This window comes from Lissotriton helveticus, chromosome 8, assembly GCF_964261635.1.
Source record: "Lissotriton helveticus chromosome 8, aLisHel1.1, whole genome shotgun sequence".
NCBI lineage: Eukaryota > Metazoa > Chordata > Amphibia > Caudata > Salamandridae > Lissotriton > Lissotriton helveticus.
This window is the reverse complement of record NC_136069.1, coordinates 212,514,641-212,540,224: the sequence shown is the minus strand read 5'-3', so window position 1 is coordinate 212,540,224 and position 25,584 is coordinate 212,514,641. Positions and strand designations below refer to the sequence as shown.

The window sequence follows — 25,584 nt, the reverse complement described above, 5'->3', positions numbered from 1 at the left end:
GGTTGAGTGGCGTTGCGTGTGTGAGTGGCGTTGCGTGTGTGAGTGGCGTTGCGTGGCTGAGTGGCGTTGCGTGGCTGAGTGGCGTTGCGTGGCTGAGTGGCGTTGCGTGGCTGAGTGGCGTTGCGTGGCTGAGTGGCGTTGCGTGGGTGAGTGGCGTTGCGTGGGTGAGTGGCGTTGCGTGGGTGAGTGGCGTTGCGTGGGTGAGTGGCGTTGCGTGTGTGAGTGGCGTTGTGTGTGTGAGTGGCGTTGTGTGTGTGAGTGGCATTGCGTGGTTGAGTGTCTCGTCTTCATAAACGTTGGACAGAGTAGCGGATTGCCTCGTTGACAAAGGCCACATAAATTAGACAAACGGAAATCCAGGTAAGCACACACTGACACGGGAACTGAACAGAAAAAGACAAGCATGCACATGCATTAAAGGACATACACACAAGCCTATGAAAACACATACAATGCTAAACTAAAGCACTAGTTAGTCAGATGAGACGTTATGCAAACCTTCTTTACACAGTAATCCCGCACCAAAATTAAATAGCAGGGCTAGATTTTCCTAGAGGTTAGAGAAGCTATGTGGCCTTTAATTGAGATAGATGGCCGCGTATGACAACTCCATGTTTGTTCTGGAGTGGTTTATTGTCCCAGGAGAGCCGCAGAGTCTCATGTGAAGCAGAGGGTTGAGGAGTGTCCGCATTTTGGCAGCCCCTTTATAACAAGCATGAGATGGGACCCGAAAACACTGGAATGAGAAGGGGCTGAAAGGAGCTAGTGACAGAGTTCAACTGGAGGAGAGGTGGGCAAAAACAATGAAAAGGTGGACAAGGGAGGAGAGAAGGAAAGGTGACAGAGAACTGCTGGAGGAGCAAAGAGGAGAAAAGAAATTCGACACGGCGGGCAGGGGAGGGGGCGGAGCGGGTAAAAAAAAAAACAAGACGGAGGGAAAGGCAGATAAGGGGAGGGGGAGGAGAAATGCGACACGGCGGGCAGGGGAGGGGGCGGAGCGGGGAGAGGGTGTGAAAGCAGCAGGGGACTGGAGTGCGGCTGAGGGAACTGATGTGCACGCGCTTTTAAGCTCAATGAGCATGCGCATTGAGCTTAAAAGTCACGGGCACTGCAAGGAATCGCCACGATTCCTTGCAAGTTAGTTAAAGAGTGGTTAAGCCCCAATAGTCTCGCAAGCTCGATGCGCATGCGCATCGACAGGCGAGACCTAAAAACTAGAAAAATTACATACTGGACCAATACAAATGAAACCCTGAATTAAGGCCATACCTGGCAGAAGGACCTTACCAGCCCGGCGTCAGGCTTTTGGAAATATTGGAAGCCAGCCCTATATCAAAAATAGTTGAAGACTTAAAGGCATCCTGTGCAGGTGGCCCAGATTGCCTTCCTTCAACGATCTATAAAGATAACTATCTGGTGGGATTCATTGTTAAAGGAGTGATTCCCGCCTCATGGAGTGGTGAGTTATTAAATCTGATCCTACAGAAGGGAGATAACTTGTTAATATCCAATTACAGATTGATCTTCGTGCTCAGCATTGTATCTAAATTCTATGGAAAAGTCATTTTAAAATGTTTAACACGTTGGGCTACTAAAGAAACTGTAATACATTTGGAACAGTGAAGTTATCATCCAAATCCTTCCATAGTTGATCTGTGTTTGTCCCCCGTGTTCATTAGCAAAAACAGTCTTCGGGTAAGCTTTGTTGTGGTTTTGTGGACTTCAGCTCCGCTTTAGACCTCATAAACGTTAGGCCCTAAATATATCTACCAGCCTTTTGTACATGATCAAACAGTTACGCTGCCACAATTGGGGGCAGACCGATGTGAAAGGGAAAAGGATTTTGACCAGGAGGTTCCCTACGAAAAAGGGTTTATGGCAAGGCTGTGCCCTTGCACCTCTTCTGTTCAGTCTAGTTTTGTCTGACTTTCCAGAAAGAATCAAAACTAGTCATTCCTATTCACCGAAAATTATCAATTATGTTACATGCCTGATGAATGTGAGGGAGTTAGTAATGCTGGATTGTACTCCAGTTTGACTGCAAAGAAAGATCATATGATGTGATACCATTTTCTAAAGTGCTCGTCACCCTCAGGCACCTTGGTACTAGCAAAGCCTGCCCAGCACCAAGACCTGGATTCTCTCATATACCATGAGGAAAAAGTCAGGTTTTATTCAGCTTTCTAAGCGTGCATGGCTATCCTTGCCCTTCATTTCCCTAGGGGGAGAGTTCCAGTACTTAGCTGTCAGCAAATAGAAGGATCTACCTCCCTATCTGCTGCTTTTCATTCTAGGCCCCTTAACAACTTTACTCTCTGCTGACCTAAGAGGTTTCATAGAGACATACCAATTTAACTTTGATTGAACTGAAGCAATCTAGTCACATGTAATGCACAGTGCTCCATGCATAGGCCTTAAACAGTATTTGAATATAGACTGGCAAGCATTGTAAGCCCATTAATACCTTTGAGATAGGTTGATGCTTAGGGATTCCTAACACTAATCTCAGAGATGCATTTTACGCTAACTGCAGTCTAGAGCACAATGCCTGGTTAATTCCCAAACACAGGGAGGTACAATATTCCAGGCAAGAAACTGTTAATACTTGTGTGACCCTTTGATACAAGAGCTGAATAAAGCAAGGAAAAAGTTTAATGAACACCCTAATGGTGTAGCAACATGTAGCTGTCACTTGGTTGGTATGGGCTCTAAAAGACAGCTAGTATTGGGGGATTATTGTTGTTGTAATACTTTATTCGAAAAATATTTCATAAAAGTACAGACATACAAAAATACATAGAACAATTTATCAAGTATTACAATTTCATTTAAAAAGTCACCACTAAAAAAAGGTTTAAGAGAAAAAGGAAGGACATTATTAAAAAGATACTCCTTATGGTGGGTCTAGACAGGCATTAGATAGCAGCTTTGACCGGATAAAACAGGCTCTTGCCAAATATTTAGCGACCCCACAAACAATGTACATGGAGGAAGTGTTGGTTAAAATAATGCGCAGAGCTGATCTATGGTCCCTGACTCCTAGCTCCCGGCACACAGGTTTCAACCATTTTGCTCTAGCCTGCTTATAGGCTTTACATGCAAACATAAAGTGGCCAAGAGATTCTTCCGGGCATGAACAACCTGGGCATTTTAAGTCGTGCTCCCTCCTGACCTTCCTTGAATTTTTTTAGGGGGAGGGTGCCGTATCTTAATTTCAGGAACAAGGTTCTATCATGAATGAAGTCCAAAAATGGCTCTAACTTTCTGAAAGGCTTGTGTTCAAGAAAGTTATTCGTCAGGGGACCCCAGTTTGAATTCTTTAAATCCTTGGCCTCTACCCAATCCCAGTATAGTTTTTTAACAATTTGTTTGGGTGGGGGGGATTGTGAAGCCCAAAACTCAGCCAAACCTATAGACTCCACCAACTTCTTTAGATTGTTAAGCCACTTTATTTTGTTGGATACATTCAAACTAATTAACTCATCCAACACTAGAGCATAATTTGCTAGTTCAGGGGTCCTTCTGAGACGCACCCAAAATAGCAAGGGGCGAAGTTGGACTATTTCAGAAATCGATCTTTTGCCCATGTCAAAAAATAGTGGTTTCAAAGGGGTCGAGGGGGGAAGCGACACTATGTCTCTCATAAACGTATTTTCTGCAACTACCAATGCCTTAGTGTTCTCAGCACCCCACAATTCAGAGCCATAAACTGCCGAAGCTAAAGCTTTCCCCTCATAAACTGCCAGGGCGGGGGCTATTGGTCTGGTGGTGGAGAGGCGCTGATTCTTTAGTATCGCTCCAGAGACCCTTTTAAGATTTAGAACCATTTTAGACAAGTGGGAGTCCCATCTCATGTTGTTGCAGAGCCTGACCCCAAGGTAGTCGAATTCATCCACTACCTCTAAAGGGGTCCCATTCAGAGTGAGATAAGCCTTCCTGAGCTTTCTTTTGGCAGATAATACTATCAGCTTCGTTTTCATGGTATTAACCGTTAATCCACGGTCTTTACAGAAAACACTGAAGCGGTCGAGCAGTTTTTGCAAACCCATAGGGGTTTTGGACATCAGGAGGGTATCATCCGCAAAGAGGAGTGTAGGGGTTTTCTCATCGGCAATGACAGGGGCATCCGCAGGGTCCTCCCTCAAATGGTCCACCACCCCATTTATAAAGAGGGAGAACAGTGTCGGTGCCATCACGCATCCCTGCCGCTCCCCTCCTAACTGGTACCCTCCCTGTTAATTGGCCTTGACTCCCCCAGCGAATCCTTGCATAATTGTCTTCGTGGAGTTTGATGATAAACTGCAACAAGTAACTAGGGAATCCCATATCAAGTAAGACCTCCCAGAGTTTGGCACGTGGGATAACATCTAATGCTGTTTTCAAGTCTATGAAAGCCAGGTACAAACTACCCTTGGTGACAGACACTGACTTCCAATAGACTGCACAGAACCGGAAAACATGGTCCATCGCGCCGACATTACGCCTAAACCCCGCCTGAAAGTGGCTCAGAATGTCATTATCTGTAAGCCATGACTCTGTTCAGTTTATGATGACCCTGCCAACTACCTTTGGATGGTATCGATTAAACTTATTGGTCTGTAGTTGGCAGGGTCCTCTCTATCACCTTTCTTGTATATAGTGATAACTTCCGCGCCCTTCCAGGATTCAGGGACAGGGTGGCCGTGCTGAATTAAATTAATTAAACAGGCTATAAAGTCTGCCCATAGTTTGGGGTCGTGCAGTAGCAAATCCCCCGGCAGGCCATCTGGGCCAGCCGCTTTCCCTGGTAATATTTTTAAAATAGCATCCTGGACTTCTCGCTGGGAGAAAGACTCTTCCTTGATACCTATCTTCATGCAGAGCGCGTTTTGGAGTTCCATAGCTGGAGATGTGGTTTGACCTTCAACGCTATCCTCGCAATAGAGTTTTAAAAAATGGGAGTACCATTGATGTTCGTTTATATGATTTAAAATTGGCCCTACCCCCCTTCTATCAAGAGCATTAATCGATTTCCAAAAAATAATAGAATTTTTCCCATAGGCTGCGGCCTTAAGCTGCTGCCAATGCTCCTCCTCCCAATCTTTCTTAGCTGATGTTATACAACTGTGATACTCCTTTCTCGCTAGACGGACTGCTATGGGATCCTTACTTTTTATAGCTAGCGTGATGGCTTTCCTCTTTTTCCTACAGTTTGCCGTATACCAGGGGTTACTCTTAAGGGATTTTTGGTTTAACGTGGGTGTCCCCTGTAACCTCTTGGAGAAAGATTCTCCTATTTTATCGGTTATATTTTTATACAAAATTGGCAAGTTTGATCCCGGGGAGTTAGGTGCTACTAGAGCGATGGCTGCAAGGCTACAAGTTTCGACTAAAACTAGCTCTTTAATGCTATTAAGTTTCTCCTCTTCACACCTAACCACATTCCATTTTCATTTCCGGTTACAATTAGTAGGAAAGACCTCTTTAGTAATCATCTCTGGATTTCCACTTTTGCCGATCCCATTTGCCCAGTGGATTTCCATACATAATGGATTATGATCACTATCTGTTGATTGCCTAACCTCCATGTCAACTAGGCTTGACCATGATTGTGTGTCCAAAAAGATATAATCAATTCGAGATGGGCAGCTTATCCTATTATAAGTCATTGCTCCATTACGGTCTGAAATGGTCCGCCCGTTGAGAGCCCGTAGATTATGTTCTAAAGCCAGAGTATTCAACTGGATTGCTCTGGCTGTCCATTTCTTAATGGGTGCAAGGACTAGGGGAGGTATAGTCTGCCTCCAATCCTCCGAGTTAAACCCCAATACCTCTTCATCATCCAGGGGTTCAAAAGTGCAATTAAAATCCCCCCCACTAGTATTTTGGATCTAGGTGGAAGATCTCATAACCTCATATCTAATAACTCTATTGTTGGCGAAATTAAACCACCCTGAAGACCTCTTGCATAAATACAAAAGAGTTCAAAGATAATACCCCCAGACGGGCTCTTTAGGGAGATGTGTAAAATATCATTAGAGTCAACTTTATGGGTGGTAACAACACAATTCAAGTTCACCTTTACCCAAATATGCAGGCCACCAGACGGGCGACCTTTCCCCACCGTGACTACAGGAATAAAATAGTTTGAGTACCCATTTTTATATTGCGGGGACAGACACCAGGTTTCTTGGAACATGCATATGTGGAAAGTGTTAATAAAATCGTTCCAATCGGGATTAATGAGATTTTTTTTTAACCCTGCTATGTTCCAAGACAGAACATTAATGGAGATAGGGGCTACAGATGGTTCCTTGATTATAACTGGAGTACTGGATTCCTTTTCTCCTAAACCAGGACTAGTAGTTCCCAAACTGGCTATACCATCCCTGGCAATTTTAGATCCTTCCCCAAGGGTAACTGACACCTCCCTCTTTCTAGTTTGTCCAGAGAGCTGGGTTGGAAGTCAGTCAACTCCCTCCAGTCCACTGTAACGATTGTAACAGGGGATTAGGGGATAATTGAGCTGTGGACCAAGCCATTCCCCATTAAACTGATTACCACCTGGGATGGACCTCCCACCTCCTCTTCGTACTGTGTTCCAGTCTCCGTCGTCACCCACACCCCAATTAAAAGTATTCTGATCCCTTAAGGGCTCGGACCTCATCCCTCCCCTCCCATAATTGGAAGCCCTCAACCAGCTCCACCTATTGTCATGATGTTCCGTAGACATATAGAAATATGACAGGGGTTTAACCATGATCGAGGAATTGTTGTAACATGGGGGCCCAGAGCAAATATGCTCCACCAATCACGGGTCCTCGAATGTTACCACAACACAGTCTCCCTGTAGATTTTTCTTGTTCTCTCCTACCCATGGAGCTCTCTCCACCATAAGCATTTTATTGTTAATATTAGGAGGAGGAGGAATATTCCTGTCTAACCAATGGCAAACTTTATTTTTGAGGGCCCAGAAGGGTTCAGAAATGGCAGGGGCAAGCTCAGGGACGCCTGTTAGAACTATCACATAGGGACAGGCGTCGGGTGGTAAACTGATGTTCCGACGTAACTTCGGTTTCTCGAAGTGGGATAAAGAGGGTTTGGGGGCAGAAATGGTAGGGCCAACTACAGTCTGAGGTTTAGTAGGTACGTTGGTTGCTGGGTGATTGGAACTAACTTTATTGCCCTTGGGGGTTGGGGTTATAGGGGGGTGGGTCTTGAGGGTGGGGTTATCCCCTACAGATTGATTCTTAGCCAAGTGCGGAAGACTACGGGTGGGGGCCGGTACATTAGAAACCCTTTGGACGGGGTTATTTTCCCAGGGTTTTAGTTCCTGGAGGAGAGCCTGGAGCTGATGTTCTATGCCCTGGAGTCTAGTCTCCAAGGGCGAAAGTAGAGACCTGATAAGCTCTGTTAGAGAACTTATAAGTGGAGCATTCTTATCCTCCGAGTCTTCTTCAAGGCTACTATCGTCAAGGATACTGACCAAACTACTATTCGAGACTGTATCATCCGGAATACCCAAAGGTAGAGGGTGGGATATATACTGTACACTTTCTCTCCTTTTGTTGGGACCCGACGAAACCCTCCCCACATTGGTGCTGCCACTGGCACTGGCCACATCACCGGGGCATCCCAACATATCTAAATTGACTATATTGTCACCATTATCCTTGGGGGTTGTTTGATTTGATTTGGGAATTGCACCCTCCAATATACCCCTTTCAGTGAGGGTATTCTCACGGTGAACAATAGCTGGAATGGATATTAAATTATTAACCAAAGTGGTCGATGTTGAGGAGGACACGGGAGGTGGGTCCAAAAAAGTTAAATGGGTACTAATAGAGGAGTGAGTCATAGTGTCAACCTGCGTGGATTGGGGATCAGAATTGCTTAAAGCTTTATTTGGGGTACGCGCAGAGGCTATGTTACCTAGTGACGACCTTTTAGCATGCGCGAGATCCTGAGAAACCCTTCTTTCCATAAGAACTATTCCCTGGTCGATTAGAGAGTTGGTGCGGAGGATAAAATTGTCCAGTGTACCTGTCAATTTTTTGTTTTTGTTTTTTGCACCTGCCGCAGCCTGGCTGCGGGTTTCACGGGTGGACATAGCCTTTAGCAATAACAGCAGCTGGCAATAAGATACACAATCAGGCTGCTAACCAAATAAGAAACAAGTAAACAGGATACTCGACGTTACCAGGACCCACAATAACTGTCAACTAGCACAAATAAGAAAAGAAAAGATAAAAAAACTATAAAAGTACCAGTACAAAAATAATAACGATATACTTGCTATATGGCAGTGTTTAAATAATGGGTCAATCGAGGGTCCTGGCCCAGTCCAGTCCCTTCAGGCCTCGGAGGGCCTCAGAGGGCCCGCCCTTTGCCCGGGCTTAGCCCCGGGCTGAGTCCCGCGCGCGTCCTGCGATGCGCGTTGGGGATTCAATTAAGAACTAAGAGGGGATTCCCCCGTAGAATGTCAGCCTCACCGTGACCAAAGATAGATATTTAAAAGGAGTTCAAAGTATCGCGAGGCAAGGAAACAAAATCCAGGAATCCGTCAACTGCTGCGAGCGGCGCCCGCGAAGCGGGGGCTGCGAGCAGTAATGAGGCGGTGGGTTGGGGCGGGGCACGCCCGGGAAGAGGCACCCGCTCTGGATGACAGAGAGAATGCTGGTCCTCGCAGTCCCGGGTGCCCGCACTGGCTCCTCGCTGTCAGGACCTTCCCCCGTAGAATGTCAGCCTCACCGTGACCAAAGATAGATATTTAAAAGGAGTTCAGAGTATCGTGAGGCAAGGAAACAAAATCCAGTAATCCGTCAACTGCTGCGAGCGGCACCCTGGGGGATTATTACCAACCGAATTTCCTTGAATACCGACTTCGATAAAACCAAAAACGCTGCTCTTTAGACATAGTCTAAGTTCTGACAGAATCAAAACAATCAGAAGTTAGAGCAGATGAACTCTTATAAATAATTGGGTCTCAGCTTGACCTCTAAGCTGAATTGGTCAACTCAATTGTCCCTAAGAAGATTTTACTTATTGGGTACTGTTGATGTCTTGAGAAAATTTGGGGTCAGCTGTGGGATTTATTCTCTCAAACTGCTGTGGAAAATTAATACCACCAATCCCAGTGCGATTGGGGCCCTCTTGAAGTTTTGTGCGTTAAAATACTTCATGCAGTTACCTCAAATACCATGATTAAGGCTATCTGTTTAGAAGGCCACACTGACACATGGAATCAATTTGCTAATGCTGAAGTTTTATCTCTTTTATCAATTTGAGCACTCAATGCCCAAGGACAACATATTGTACCCCGCTTGGCACTCCCTTGCAAGTAAAAATATTATATTAATAGTCACTTAGACTCACTGGCCTCCAGCCTTAATCTTGATCCTCTAATTGCTGAGTAGCCCATTAAGTTTATTTAAATTGAAACACTTATTAAAAGGGAAGCTGCAACAAGCAAGTTGTAACCACAAAGCTACTTATCTAGCTACCAAGAACTCCATAAACAAATGTGTACAATGGATAGGGTCAAAAGTAATCTACCCCTCTCGGTTTGAGGTCTTACATAAACATATTGGAGATCTGATTTTCAGATTGCGTACTGGAGTGGACTTTTCCTTGTAATTTGGAAATGTACACCTAATAATTGCAAAAGACGGTGGCTTATGCCTATGTAACGTAAACCCCAAACACACCATGATACACTTTTTACAAGACTGTCTTTTTCTCTTGGAAGAGAGGACGACGTTCCTGTGCACTCTTATATTTAAAAAAATGGGTACCAGTATAGGGCCACAGCCTTAAATTATATTTTGGCTCTTCCTTCAGCCGAAATAAGATTTGCTATTAGGCAATTTTTAAAGTTGTCCCTTATTATCATAAGTTGATTTTTATTTTTTTGGATCCTCGTTGCCATCTATCTTACATTAATAGGACTTTCTTTTTTAAATCCTCTTGTAGAGTTTTTTGCTGTGCTTATTGCTGTGTTTTCTGGAAAATTCACTGTATTTATATTTAAGAATCATGCTGCTACTAACCAACCAGTTACTTTATTGTAAACCACCAATGTACTTTATTGCCCTTTGTCTTGAGTCTTGTGTACTTATGGGTGAGTCTTGTGTACTGTTGATGGACTTGACTTTTTTGGTCTTTATATAACAGCAATTCTGTCCATTTCAATAACAATACACAGAGCGTGTTATTTTAATTTTTTTAAATATTTTAATTTTGTGTTTTGTCATTGTAACCAACATGAAGTACAAACAACAAGAGCAGTGATATGAAGGATAAGTACATGACATGCTGAGAATCAGACAGCAGTACATCCATATACATGGTGAGATTTTTAACATTATACAAAATTTAGGAAATCTGACTCAGGTTGTAGATATTCTGTTTTTAAATGTGATATTGGGATGTTCGCACAGTATATTTCTATGACCTGTTTATCTTTACTAATTTAAATACATATAGGTGCATAAAGGGACCGACTGCTACAGTGATGCAATACCTTTACAAAATATGACCCAGACAAAGATGTTTCTGCTTCAGGAATTTATGAAATCTTGGGATGCTGCTTCTAGACAATCAATGCCAACGTATTCTTTGTCCACATATATGTCAAGATTAATTCCAATATAGAAAGTTAATAGCAGGTATTTCTGCTTTGTTTATATCAGTTGTATAGCGTTCCTGGACCGGAAAGCTATAGGGCTACATACAACATATCATTTTACAAAGAAACATGAATATGAATCATCAGGAAATAGAGAGGGGGGTGAGAGAGAACACTGGAACAATTCAATACAGTGTCATATAATTTTAATGATGAAACAGTTTATAGCAGAATCAGGGAGAGAGTTCCATGGAGCACCTGAAACATTACTTCTGAGCTCTGCAAGATTTGAAGTTGGGTACTTCCAAAAGTAATTCCTACCTTCTTCTCAGTGCTTTTTTCCTACCGAAGAGGTTTAATATGTCAACTAGGTTAGGCTGTTTTCTTGGCTGGCCTTGTGGGTGAGGCCATAATAATTGAAAATTATCCTGGCATTTAGAAGTAGTCAGTGTAAACCTTATAGCAAAAGAAGTGATTTGGTCCAAATTCTTTGCTAAACAGGCAAGCCTGACCCCTAGGTGAAGAACGACGTCTTTGTTCCTTCTGCTTGCTTTGCCATGGTAACCTTGCTACATAGTGTTGCAGGTGTGGTTTCTTTGGACTGAACCAAGTGTGTCTAAGTGTGCGAAAGTGTGTATGTTTGAGTGACTGCATGTGTGTGAGACAGTATGAGAGTGTGTGCATGAGTACGAGATCGTGTGAAAGCGAGACTAAAATACTGCAAGAGAAAGTCAATGAGAAAGAATAAAAGTGTGTGAGTGACAGTAATAGCTGGCGAGAGAGTAATAGCTGGTGAGAGAGTAATAGTGGGTGAGTGAGACGAATAGCAGATGAGTGAGAGTAATAGCAGATGAGTGATAGTAATAGCAGATGAGTGAGAGTAAGACTGGGTGAGTGAGAGTAAGACTGGGTGAGTGAGAGTAAGACTGGGTGAGTGAGAGTAAGACTGGGTGTGAGACTAAGACTAGGTGAGTGAGACTAAGACTAGGTGAGTGAGAGTAAGAGTGGGTGAGTGAGAGTAAGAGTGGGTGAGTGAAAGTAAGAATGGGTGAGTGAAAGTAAGAATGGGTGAGTTAGAGTAAGAATGGGTGAGTGAGAGTAAGACTGGGTGAGTGAGAGTAAGACTGGGTGAGTGAGACTAAGACTAGGTGAGTGATACTAAGATTAGGTGAGTGAGAGTAAGAGTGGGTGAGTGAAAGTAGGAATGGGTGAGTTAGAGTAAGAATGGGTGAGAGTAAGTGTGTGCGTGTTGTAAGCCTACACTCTGATATTCCTGTTACCTCAGGTGGGTGTTTCTGTAGTGAGGTTCCCACTACCAAGCATTTTCTTCACCTTTTTCCTCTGAATAACAGTGGTCCATTAGACAGGCTGCTCCTCTTTCATCACTACTGCCCTCTGGATTTTGTTACAGTTCCCTAGCAGACGTATTTGGAACTCAAAATGTCCTTTTGTCTCCTCAAATGGACATATTGGCAAGGTACTACAGCAACTAACCATGAAATTCATCTCAAAGTTGCAATGTGCTCCAATAGGCCTCCCCATCATAGAACACTTCAAGATGACCACCAGCATTTCAGACCTCTGCTGCTGGCTCTAAAAATGGAGACAAAAGATCATCATAGAGCAGAGTTCTTCAAACAGGGGGGCAGGCCCCCCTAAGGTGGCTTCAAGTGATCCCAGGGGGGAAAGGGAGCCAGGCTCTGGCCAAAAGAAGCGTTACGCTGATAACAGTGCTTTGCTTTCAGTGGAAAGAAAACGAGCGGCAGTTAGCAGCTTGGTAATCAGCCATCACTAACATCTTTTGTCATTTCCTGGCTGAGAGAAGGTGACAAAAGGGAAGAGACTCCAAATATTCTTCAAACCCCCCATCCCCATTTTTAATAGTCATTCTGTAAATACTTTTACACATTAGAAAGGTCTACCTGACCAGAACATTATGGTTGGCAATCTGTATTTAAAACAGTAACAGAACTTAACTACAATGTTTAAATAAGTCTAGGCATACTTAAATAATGCCAGTTTAATAGAATAATTGTGAAATGTTTTGATTTTCCATTGGGGATGCGTGGAGTTAAAAAGTTTGATGACCACTGCCATAGAGTTAAGTGTAACCACAGATCAAGGACACAGGTTTATAACCAGCAGGGTGATCTTGTGTGGTTGCTACTTATTGCCAAAAGCCCTCTAATGCGTCAGTGCTTTCATGGAGGTTATTCTTCTGGGTTACACCTCAACTGCTCTTGTTTTGACATGGCTCTTAAAAAGAGAGAACCAAATATGGTGTTCTCTCTGCATCAAAGGTAGACTCTCGTTGTTGCCATTCCCTTCCACATGTGTCCTTCAAATAGAACTGGGAGGATTTGGGAGCATTGTTTACTGTGTAACAGCTCGCTCCAACATAATATTGCTCAGTAAGTTAGCCTTAGTGACCTCATTTAGTAAGCTGGGCCACAGATGGTCTAGGAAACAGTCAGATGGTATAGGTTGCCCAATCAGTGCTCAACTGGAAGAGTGCTAATCTTAAAAGGCTAAAATGAATCGGGGAACTGCTGGTACATGGTTTTGTGTGTAATCATCATGACAGCCCAGTACTCTAAGGGTAGAGGAAAATGATGCCTTTTTGTAAACAGTGGCAATGAGAAAGGCAGCCACAACTTGCACAAACTGTAATAATATTAGAGCTGCTCCGAGACAGACAGCATTTCCATAGTCGTTAAAGCACTGCAGTGATTTTGGCAAATAAGCAGTGAAGCTCAAGCAAATGTAAAAGTCTGTTCATCACTGCAATCTGGAAGGAAAAAAAGGAACAGAATATCGAGCCCCTTAGTTCTCAAATTAAAGTCCATGTGAAGTTACAAATTCTATACGGGCTATAACAGAAGGCCAGATACTGATTAGAGAAGGAGGGAGGTCACTAAAACGTCGATCTTGCTAGGTTTTAATTTTAGGACATTTAGCAACATGCTCCTTGAATTAGACTGGTAGTTTGTTATAGATGCAGTGGAAACATAAGTAGGATTTGAGCTTAATTCTGAGGAAGACTTAAATCGAGTAAGTGAAGAATCAGATCATGGCTTAATGGACCAATGTGTCAGGAGCCGCAGATATTTGTTAAACATAAAAGGTGACAAGACTGGACCATGGGGACATAACAGCCACGTTTTTGAAATGCAAGTTCTAAAAAAGAAACAGGGACAGATTAAGTCCTGTCTGTTAAAAATACCATGGTCCACAGTGTTGAACGCTGCAGACAGGTTTAATATTAAGCCCAAATATCTCTGCTACTGAACATTTTCTACAGAACAGACAACAACTGGACTACCAGTTCTATACTTCTTAATTGGCAAAGCTTACTTAAAAAAAAAGGAATCATTCTGCAAATTCCTGAATTTGAAGGAAAACAGATTCTTCCAGAGGTTTCCCAAATAAAGGAGGAAGCAAAATGGGTCCAGAGTGATGGCAATTAGAACAAGCATTTAGAACAAGCATTTGCAATACAATAGGTCTCACGTTTGTGAACGTTAGAGCTGTTGGCGTTAATAATGACAATGTTTTTTAATTTGGTTTCATTGCATGCTCTGTTTTGTTGCTTGCAGAGAGTCAGGCGGCCATGGAGGTGTTGTCAGGAAGAGTAAGGGAGGATAGCAGAGATCCTAGGATGTGAGAGCTGTGCTTTAAGTGAGATGAGAAAAGCTGGGGTGGGCTCTAAAATTAATCCTTTTAAAGAGACACAGTGTAGGCGATCAAAGGGTATGGCTTAAAATATGTACTATAAGGTCACATGTTCTGAACACTGTGCCACATGACTAGTAATTGGGTTTTGTTAATGCATGCAGCCATTGAGCTACCCTGACAGAGAGAAGAATACCACTTAGACCTGAATGAACAGTTTACTTTAGATTTACTGAGAGTCATTTCACACTAGTCCGGGGCATTATAATGGGACAAAAGCTCTCTTTGACCCCGGTGACGTTTCACATCCGAACAAATGAAGAGATGTCTGAACCGTTTCAGGAGTGGTGCGGAGCTTCTTTAGAGAACACCTGAGTAGATCGCCTGTATGTTGAAGTCACTAGAGCATGTGCAGACTGCTGCAGGTATCTCCAGGGTGCACCAGCGAAGTGTTTGAGAGTTTTTATTGATAAACCTCTCAGAAAAGCTGCGCTTCGCTGGGTCTTGTTAGGTAGGGCGGGCCAAATTAAGAATAAGTCCAAACACAGAGATTGTTTTAAATTTGGCGTATGACTGTCAGACATTCTGATACGTGAGTTAGCGTTTAACAAGTTTTGAAGAAAACACATTAATAAAGCCACAACAGAAACTTCAAAACATTACTTTAACCCACTGATTATTTTTTTTTAAAGGACGATAATGCATGTACAATTCATTGCCCGTCCTCCTGAGATAGAGGCTTCATGTTTTGAAACTCACTTTGATAACTGCAAACCTTAAGCTACAGCTAAGATTAGCTAATATAACTTAATTCACAAGTAGAGCTAAGCTCTTCAAGATTCGGTAAAAAGTACATGTACATGGTCAGTGGAGTCAATAACATACCCCGATGTGCGGTACACTGAAATTCAGTTATGAGAGTAATCGTTTTCGTAACATCCAAATTAGTCAGTGACCACCCGCTTCTTAGTAGAGTGCACATTCTGCTTGTTATAATGCAGCAAGGCAACTGAGCTGCTAGAGTGCTGTGGCGTGCCATGGCAATCACCCGAAACTAGGAAAGGTCAGTCAAGCAGCGATTAGGGTGGTGGTGGGGGCAGGGATCAAGCTGCAAAGCAGGAAGGTGTTGGGAGACGGAGGATGGAACAGGCACCCTCAGAAAACAATGTTGTGCCTATTAAAATACACAAAAAAGACGAGCGAAATCGAAGAAGAGGAGTCAATAGAGCACATCTTCAACACAATAAAATGTATATAATTGAGCAAACCAAAAAACATGCCAAATAACACTGATGACAGAATGTGGCGCGATTCATTTGGAATAAGATGTATATATAAAACGATTTTGCAGAAGTTCTTAAGAAAGGGTTCTGCTCCGTTTCGAGAATATCCGAGCTTTATTGGCTTTCAAAAACGTGGATAAAATATGCATTCAGGCGTCATAACACCAATAATTACAGACCTGTTTACAGAAGGTAACCTTCCACAAAGATGGCGCTGTTTACAACAGCCTTGGAGCGAGGAAGAGTACACCGACTTCAAAGAATTTTTTGTGTGTCCTCAGTGTTAGCTGTACTGTGAAAGCCTCCATTCTCCCACTCAAGAGAGAGAAGGAGACAACAGCTGTAGCCAAGGAGGAAGAGCGAGTGTTAGCAAATATAAAAAGCAGCTAACAGGAGAACAAGGAGAGGGAGCAAGTGTGGGCGTGAGTGAGCTCAAGAGCCCAAAAAAGCAACAAAACCAAAAAAGAAGAGTGGCTGGGGACAAGTAACCATATTAACTTATTAATAGCAGTCATTTACAAAGGATAGTAAAAGGAGTCAATTTGAAAGATGGATGTTGCTTAACGCCTTTGGTATCGCCATATCCTGAATACAGCACGTCTCAAAGAGACAGCGCAAGCCCTGCGTAGGCGAGACCTAAAAATGATTCATAAGAGCAGTCAATAATCAAATGGAAGCTGTCCTTACACACATGAATCATGATATTAGTGAATTTGTTGGGGCTTTCATGCGGTGGGGACGGCATTCTTGTTCAACATAGTGTTTAATCTAAGCAATTTTATCTTTGAAAAGATAGTCAAGACCTCTTACACAGTTTCTTGGAGGGAAAGAAATGTAGATTAAAGTACAGATGGAGCATCTAATTTAGTTTTCATTCTGAAGAGCTTCCTGGGTTATGATAAAATTATGTTTGTGAAATAGAATGCTTCAGCAGCTTTAATTTGTATTTTGTACAGTGCTAGTTAAAAAACATGGACATCTTGGGAAGCTGCCAGGTAGCCTTTTATCTACCTTCTTTCCAATTGTATTTTTCTCAAATCTCTTCAAAATCAGTTTGTTCTTCTTTTGTAGGGATAAAAATTACTCTGAGCTTCAGTGTTTGAAAACGAAGCAGCATATGTGAGGCCTGCACAAATAACATGACTACATTTGTCCTTCACTGGGAACCAAACACCCAATTGTAATAGCTACTCTCAGAAGGTAGCGTTGCAGAGCAGTCTGAGGCTTACTCAGGGGAGATGGTATGGGCTAGTAATCGCCATTTACATGTGCGCAGAAATAACGCTCAATAATTGATTGTCCAGTCTGTACTTTATAAAAGTAAGGGTACATTTATTAAACACACACACTACTCAATACTATGCACCAATTTACAAATATACATTAGCTGTTGGAATTACTTTGTAACATTGCATAACATCTCCACCCCTCCCGCAAAGGGGGTGGGGTCTAGTACCACCACTCCCATGTATGCACATCATCTTGCCCCCAATGCAGTTAGTTGAACATAACCTGGAGCGAGGGCCCTGCGCACTGGCACCATCCCAGCGGCGACCCAACCCAGTACCTCAACAAGCATTTAAAAGGGGTACACCTGCCTTGGTGACACATGACCCTGACTGAGCATCTCCTACTGACCTTAAAGTATGCACCTTTATATCTTAAGGTGCTAGCAGTCGGAGGTCTTCACCTAAGCGCAGCAGCAAGAATACATGTTGACGCACACTTTAGAATGAATGTACTCAGCACATTTGGGTATCATTAGAATGCTTTGCAAATACAGCCCCTAAAGGCATCACAGATGAGATCACAGGATTACACATACACAGCCAGACACCCTAGCAGGAATGTCTGACAACATAACCCCACTTTGCTTAAGACCTCGTCTTACACCAGTGCTCACATTAAACACGGAAATTCAGTTCCTCTAAAAGAAATAACCATTAGTAAATGCATTTCAATGCAATTCCACCATTTCACCTCCAGGGGATGCCCTTCTCAACACATCCCCAACTCAGCCCTTCACTCCATGACTGCGCTTCTCCAGCAGCTCCCCTCAGCACGTTTTCACCATTGAGGGTGACCCCCCTCCTCTGGGGGGTCACCATGCACCAACCTGAGTTTCCCCATGCCTTGCAAGGCATTATGGGGCCCTTCAGGCTCCTCTCTGTGAATATTGTATGAGCGGCTCTCCCGCTGTGCTGGGGAGAGCCGAGCTGATGCAGCCGGCGGTCTTCTGCCGTGTTCCAGCCTCGTTGGGGGGCCCGGTCCCACCCGGACCCCAGGTACTGTCCTGCGGCCCAGGGAGCCAACCCCCGGCCGCTCGCGCTGATTTTTCTGGGGCCTGGTCCCACACGGGCCCCGAGCACCATGCCTCTTCTTGGAGGCTCTTCTGGGGGTCCCAGACCCCTGCATGCCTTCTCTATGGAGGGCAGCTTGGGGAGCCCCCCCCCCCGGCTTTCCTCCTCGCAGGGGGCAGAGGGGGGGCGACGGCGCTTCCCCGCCTCCATCTTCAGTGGGGGCCAGGGTGGGCTCCTGGCCCCCCTGCAGGGCACCTTCACAGGTAGCGCAACAGCACTCTCCGGCTTTACTTCTCTTTGGGGGCAGCCCCCAGGACCTGACCCACCCCGGGGGCATCTCTGAGACCGGCGGCGGAGCCCAACGCACTTCGTCATCGGACTTCTTAGGGGTCAAATGTTGCATACCTACCGGGTGGCCATATCTCAGCCCCTGGGGTCCGATCTGCCCCATTTTCAAGTCTTCTTGTTCCTGATCGCGTCCCCAGCCACTGGGAGCACTCACCTTCGCCCTCTGGGTCTCCAAGAGGGTGCATTCTGCAGGGAGCGGTCTTCACTGGCTCCCTGCACCTCTCTTCTCCTTGCTTCTGCGCACCGGTCCTGGGCGCTTCTTCTGGTGCTGTTAGGGGCCTGGGTGACAGTCAGGGGGTCTCTCCTTCCAACTGCCCATTGCCAGGCTCCAACACCTTCCGCCTCAGCAGACCACACCCCAGAGAGAGCTTCTCTTCCTGTGCAAGTACTGGCACGGGCTGGCATGAAGTCTCTGTGTGTCCTATCAAACAGTGACCTCACTTCCCTGCCGAGCTCCCTCCTTCTTGTCCAGCCTCTGGGTTGTTCAAAATGGAGTCGCCCAGTGTCTCTGGCCACATGGCCCCCCTTCTCCCAGTGCTGCCTTCACCTTGGTGCCTGGCACCCAGCGACAGCGGTTGATGGATTGGCGTGTAGCTCCACATATCTCCCTTCCTTGGAGGGAAGATTTTCGCTCAGGGAAGAAAGGGCATTAATCTAACCTGCCAGGGCCAGACCCCAGCCAGGGACTCAGAGAAATATGACATTTCTGGACGACCCAAAAGCAGTACAAACATTACTTTGGACTCTGCAGAATACTTCTTTTCACCTCCACTACAATGGACTTTAGTGCATGTCTGAAATCTGTAGGCCTTGTGGAAGTCATTCTTGCCATGGGCCCCACATCCCTATGGGGGAATAATGAAGTGAAAACACAGTAAAACACACGGATTTGTTTCTTTCCAGCGTATAAAGCCTATTCCATGTCACCACCCAATTCTGCGTAAGTCCTGCCACACCATTCAATATGTACCTGCTCCTGGACTGCCCACGCTAGGAATCTCCCCTGTGCACCCCCTACACATGTAACCAGCCCGGTGCCCCATACTCCAGCTGCTGCACAGAGGCCTAGTCAAGCCAGAGGGGACACCAGTAAAATCTCCATGCAGTCTCCTTCATTATGAGTTCACTGTGGGCGAGTCCCAGATTATGAGGCTCCCCAAAGTAAAAGCTCAACAATTAGGTGCTCAAAAAGCAAAAAATCCGGGCGGCCCCTGGTGTCAGACCACCTTCTAACATTTAGTGATGCCAGCTTTACACTTGTGTAGGAGACAACTGAGGTCTACATCCTTACTAAGAGGGCATGCCTGAAGAAGGTGACAAGACATAAAAAGAACATTCTGGTTCAGTAAAATCATATGGGTTGATTTAATGATGAAGTCAAATTACAGGGATAAAAACTTTAGCTTAAGGATAGCTAAATCAATTTCACATCCACCGTTAGGGGATGTAAACCATACACTTACTTGCTTAAAAGGGTGACTTTTTTATATTAAGAGCTATTTGGCCGAGAATATCAGCGTGGTAGTGGAATTATACAGAAGATGCATCCCCACTTGGCCAGTCTGCAAAATATTTTAAATACTTTTGTAACCAAATCCACGCGTAATGGGAAGCGGACTTTAGTGAGCCAAGTTTCCCTTGTGAAAAAAACCTACCAAATGGAAACTAAGCATACCTGCAATCAAGTCCCTCATTTTAAAAACTTATCATAAAATGACTTTAAAATGTAAACAACTGTGCTTCTGACATGCTTTATATTTCAGTAAATAACATGTTTTAAAAAATGGATAATACAAGAAGACGGAGGACGGAGCCATAACCACTGTACCAGGTGAATCAAACCTTGATGGAATGTCAGACACTATATGTACAAGCTGAACAAGTTATTTCCCACATTTAGGATGCCACGTTTCTCAATAGCAGGTATCATGCTTTTTGCACTGCTGGGAATACATCACTGGTCCCCTGTTGGTCTAGGTTTTACATTTGCTTAATGTCACACAGAGGAGATAGTACCAAAACTGAAGTCTAAAAAGAAAATAGAAATTACTGGAACACTTACCAAAACACCTGCTATCACAGAAGCAATTGTGTTTCTTTTTTCACCCCAATCAACACATTCACATTCTGGCCACCGAAAGTTATCTAGGAATCCTGCCATTTCACTTTCTGCTCAGTTTTCTTTTCTTCACCTGTACATGTAGGGATCATTAATCCTAGAACCTTAAACATAAAATAAAAGGGTAGAAAGTAAAGGTACGTAGATAAACGTCGAAAAAGTCTGTTCTTCGATAATAGTGACAGGTAAGTACTGATGTTTAAGAGCTCCCTGCTGGGCTCGTTAGGACAGTGACGTAGCTAACACGTGGTAATATGCACGCAATGCAAATAATACATAATGAGTCATAGGTGTTCAGGAAATATGTACATCTTTGACCAGGCAGAAAAGTGTCTGCCAGACACTAGTCCAAATACATTAATGAGGATACTTGAAAACCAGAGTGCCAAATTCCACATAGGTTACTCTACTTACAGCTACAAGATATAAGACAGCAACAGCAACCGCGGAGTACAGTAGAATCACAGAGAGCCAGGCTGAAGCAAGAGAGGAACATTTACAGTCATCATACAGGATAAGAGACGCCCACCCAAACATAATTGTACATATTATTTATACTGTGTTAAAATGTGGGAAGAAGCTACACAATAGTTTCAGAATCGACATTAATCACTATTTCATATTCTTTAATCCTTTCTAAAGTACATTAAAAAAAGATACAGATCGAGGAACGCACACACAAATAAGAGTGCATTTCATAGTGAGCACCTGGCTCATTGAATGCTGGTCTCTAAAACAAAGGCTAAGAGCAACTCTTTTAAAGAATATGTACTTAGTATCCTGAACTGTCTTTTTCATAGTTAATCATTCACTGTATAGTATCCAATACTATGGCCAGGCTACATGAATTCCACGATATATTACAATGTGTATATTTTTTAATGTTCATCCATCAAATATGTGTATATTAGTTTTCGTAATGTTTGTTACTCTGCATGAGGGTATCGGAAAATGATTCTGCATAGCTGCATCTTTTTATTTTATGCTGGTCAGTTCTATCAACAATAACGTTTGCTTATATCAGTGTAGAATGATTTAGCAAAAGCAGTTATTCCCAAGTAGGACTTACTAATGACTGGAGTTACTAGATTAATGAAAGGTACAAATTCAACACAAAAGAACAGTAAATGTTAGACTTTTAAGAGTGTCCGCATCCTTTAAAAAGACAGCAATACTTTCATTCATGTGCACAGACAAATTAAGAATTAAAGCTAGGTTGGAATAGATCTTGACTACAACTATATATATCCCTCTAGTTACATATGTACTTGTTAAAGAACCAAACACCAATAATTATTTTAGGGAATTATTTAGCGCTTTACAGATGCTGGACAAAAACTAATTTGCAATGTACTGTCCGCTCTATTTAGAGTATATAGCCAGGTATACAGTACTGAGGCAAACAAGACATATAGCAATTATTTGCAGATATCCTACTTCCAACAAGCTCTTAATAATCCCCATATACTTTTTCTATTTCAGCATAACAAACATTTAGAAAATGTATGCTGTTTTGTGAAGATAGGTATCACATATTTATGGCCATTTGTTTATTATACAGTCTGTGTATGGTTTCATTTGAAATTGCGCGCATGTGTTTCTGTCCTAATTTTAGCACTGCAGTACTAATTGGGAAATAACATGTCTGTAGTAACTTATGTACAGCAAAAGGATTGCCACCATTCAAGAAAATTCTTGACAATGACAAAGATTTTAATCAATATTGCAGGACAAGGCACAATGATAAATGCAAACAGAACAGATACAATAGTCAAAGTAGATAGTATTAGTTAATATTGGAAGGTGTCATTAAGTGGACAATAAACAACTGTTTTAGGGCGAAGACACTCCTAAGGGTGAACAATCACTTTACAAATACTTGTTATGTTACTTTTAAAGTTTTACTCCCACCCAAACTATAAAAATCTGTGATAAATAAATTTCAGCATTTATAAATTACTGCTGACCATACGGTAACAGGATGCTTTACGTGTAACTTGGAAATAAATTTCACATGGCAATAAGGAACTGAGTGTCAGGAAGTAAGATGGTGGCAACAGTTATGGGTATTTCATTTATTCAGGGATTTGCAAAATGACGCTACTACAATAAACTGTAGATCGTCTCCTAAGTTTACATTTGCACATTAAACATTTAAAAACACTTTCCTGCATGAAGTATTTTTAAACACAATCTAATTTGCTCTGTGAGGCAGATTTTCAATTATAAAAATCTGCATCATCATAGTTATTTTGACAATAACACATGCTCTACATTGTTGTTTTTAATTCACATAGAAAGTACAAATTGTTACTATAATAATAGCAGTGCATTCCATTATCCTATTTAAAAAGGTAGGGTGAGGTACCAAAAATACCCATGGATACTCTTAATCACGTTTGCTTTATAGAATTAGCACTGAAAGAATGCCAGATTAAACTAGTTTTAGATCAATCCTCAAACATACAGTAGACACACTCGCAGCTTTTAACCATCCCCTTTTCGATCCATTCCGATTTTATAAGGTTACATACCAGTTAAATCCCAACTGTTGCAGTTTAATAGTTGTAGGTACAGAAAAACATTTCATTTGCCCAATTTATAGAACAGATCCATATTTACCAGATGTATTCGCTTAATTCAAACAGGGTGGCAAATTTTTGATCGAGCAGAGATTTATCCAAATTTACAATAAGATGAATTGCCATAATTTCAATAAGGAACTATCTGTTTGAGCTGAATCGATGCAATACATTAATTTCTCTAGGCAAGATCATTTTATACTGAATCACCCCCATAGACAGACATGAGATAATTTTCTAATATTTAACCATTTTTGCACATCTTTAAAACATATTAAGCAAAAGGTTCCATACATCATGACGTTGGTCAATGCTTCGATTCAGATGTGTAAAATGTATTTAACTTATCTGGGAAGAGATGAAAGTGATGTGTGTTTTCACAACATTAATTACGATCATTGAAATTATATTACTGGTAGACAGACATTCTCCCAAAAAAAACAGACAGCTACATGTTAAATTCTCTCTTAATTCAATCCAACATATTTTTCATTTTAATTAAATCATGCTCTTAAAGCAAAGGATTGATATGGTGTTGATGTAATTCAGAATGAGTAAAACAAGGTCTGAAAACATCTTCAATAAAGTAAATAGGTGTGTGTTACATGGTTTAAATGTTTATTCCCTTTTTATTCCCCTGTTCCTTTAAATTTCTTTTGTATATTTTCAAATGAGCGCATGCCCTGCTGTTAGTTATTACTTCATTTGGAATGATTCTTTATCTCATTCTGCTTTGGATTTCTGAGCAAGCAGTACTATGCCCTGTTCATTAAACTACTTTAACCTATCCTGGATTTATTGGACTTATTTACCTGAGAACTTTAAATTGGCGACTCGGGACCTGTACCTGCTGCTTCTTTGGGGCACAGGAGCGGTACAATTACTTTGGGATTTTCTCCAATTTTACCTGGAATCTACAAAGATTTACCTTGCTGCGTTACTTGTGGAGAGTATTGTTTGTACTTATCACCAACTTTCCATGGACTTTTTCTCATATGCCTACATCAAGAAAAACAATTTTTACAAATTTGGAGATTTTTACAGATTCGCATCCTGTGAATCTCACTGTTACCTTCCTGTCCGTGCTGTTGCTGTAGTAATGGAGTTCTTAACGCATGTCTCAGCGCGTGCTCCCTGCTGACCGGCATTACTGTGTGGATTTCGTTGTCTTGGAGAAATCGCGTTCAACGCGCATTCCTGTGTGTGTTGGAGTCATTGAAGCTATGATGGATTTGACCTTAACGCGATCGAGTCATTGCGCAACGTAATCCTTACGCGGTCTTGTCACACGCAACGCCGCCATCTTGTGTTTACCTGTTCTTCCTTCAATTCGTCAATGCGCTTGACCGCGCATATTTCTTGTTAACGGCTGTTTATTTGGATGATTAAATTGTGCTTTATGAACATATTTACACTGATGAATCGTCGCAAAAGCACACGGGTGATTTAAGTGGCTTGGTAAGCTTGGTGCATATTACTCGATCTCCTGCAAGAAGAATTCTGTCAATTTACAAGACTAGATTTGAATTTTAAGCAACGCTACAAGGAGATACTGAGAGAATACTTCAGTGGAACTATATTTTTTTCTTTTCTCTTCTTATTATTTCTCCTTCATACCTTTTATATTGTTAAGTATATTTTTTTGTGCAAGACTCTCATATTTAAGCCAAAAGGAAAATTGTGATTCTATTATTTCATTGTGTTAGTAATCTTTTATACTAATATTTTACCATGCAATTTGAACCCCCTACAAAATTCCTACAATCCAAAGGCGATCCTCCTATGCCGTGGTCTAGGTGGAAGGAGGAATTCTTGACTTATATGAAAGCTATTGATGGGGACAGTATGGGAAATGAGAGGAAGAAAAATATACTGCTTAATTGTTTAGGGTCCGAGGGCCAAGCTGTTTTCAGGACTCTACCTGTAGTACCGGGGGAAATGAGTACTTTTGATGAAGCTTTGTTGCGTATGGAGACACGTTTCAAACCCACCACCAGCATAGCATTGAACAGATACAAGTTTTACACAAGATCTCAAGGGCTTCTGAATCGTTTGATGACTTTTCAACTGTGCTCAGAACACTTGTAGTTTCTTGTAATTTTGGTGTCATGGGTGACGAAATGATGATCAAATAATTGTGAATGTTAAAAGTAATAAAAAAACAAGAACAGTTGTGGATTATAGAAAATCACAGTTTACATGATACTATAGCCACTGCAAAAGCATTTGAACAATCCGATAAATGAATGAAAACTATTGAAGAGGTTAATGCTAAAGGTGATAGGAGCACTAAGTGTGTTGATGAAGTCTGTGCTGTGAATAATCTTCCTAAAATTACTTATCAAGGTACTAAGAATGACAAGTCTATTGTATGTTTTAGGTGTGGTAGTACCAGCCCTGTAGTATTGTTTAAGTTTTGTCCTGCCACAGGTAAGGAGTGTATTAAGTGTGGGAGAGTGGGGCATTTTGCCAGAACTTGCAAAGATGACCTCAAAAGGATGATTATTAAAGGGAAAAGTGTTTCTAATAGTTCCAGTAGAATATCCTCCATTAGGGATGTTCAGTCAATGGAAGATGTTCCAGTGAATGAAAGAGGAATTGTTGTGTCAGTAATTGATGTTTGTTCTCTCGGAGAAACTTTAAGTTCACCTAAGTGTGTTATTAACTTTCTTAA

The 25,584-nt window shown here is 42.4% G+C and overlaps 1 protein-coding gene across 1 annotated transcript in view; it reads right to left on the bottom strand.

Annotated features, from left to right (window-relative positions):
• TMEM50B (transmembrane protein 50B) overlaps positions 1-25,584 on the bottom strand; it is a 91,235-nt gene that overhangs the window by 51,225 nt on the left and 14,426 nt on the right. The window contains exon 2 of the mRNA XM_078656951.1: positions 20,272-20,432. Within this exon, the coding sequence (XP_078513077.1) occupies positions 20,272-20,370 (99 nt within the window). The 5' untranslated portion in view covers positions 20,371-20,432. The remainder of the gene's footprint in view (positions 1-20,271; positions 20,433-25,584) is intronic.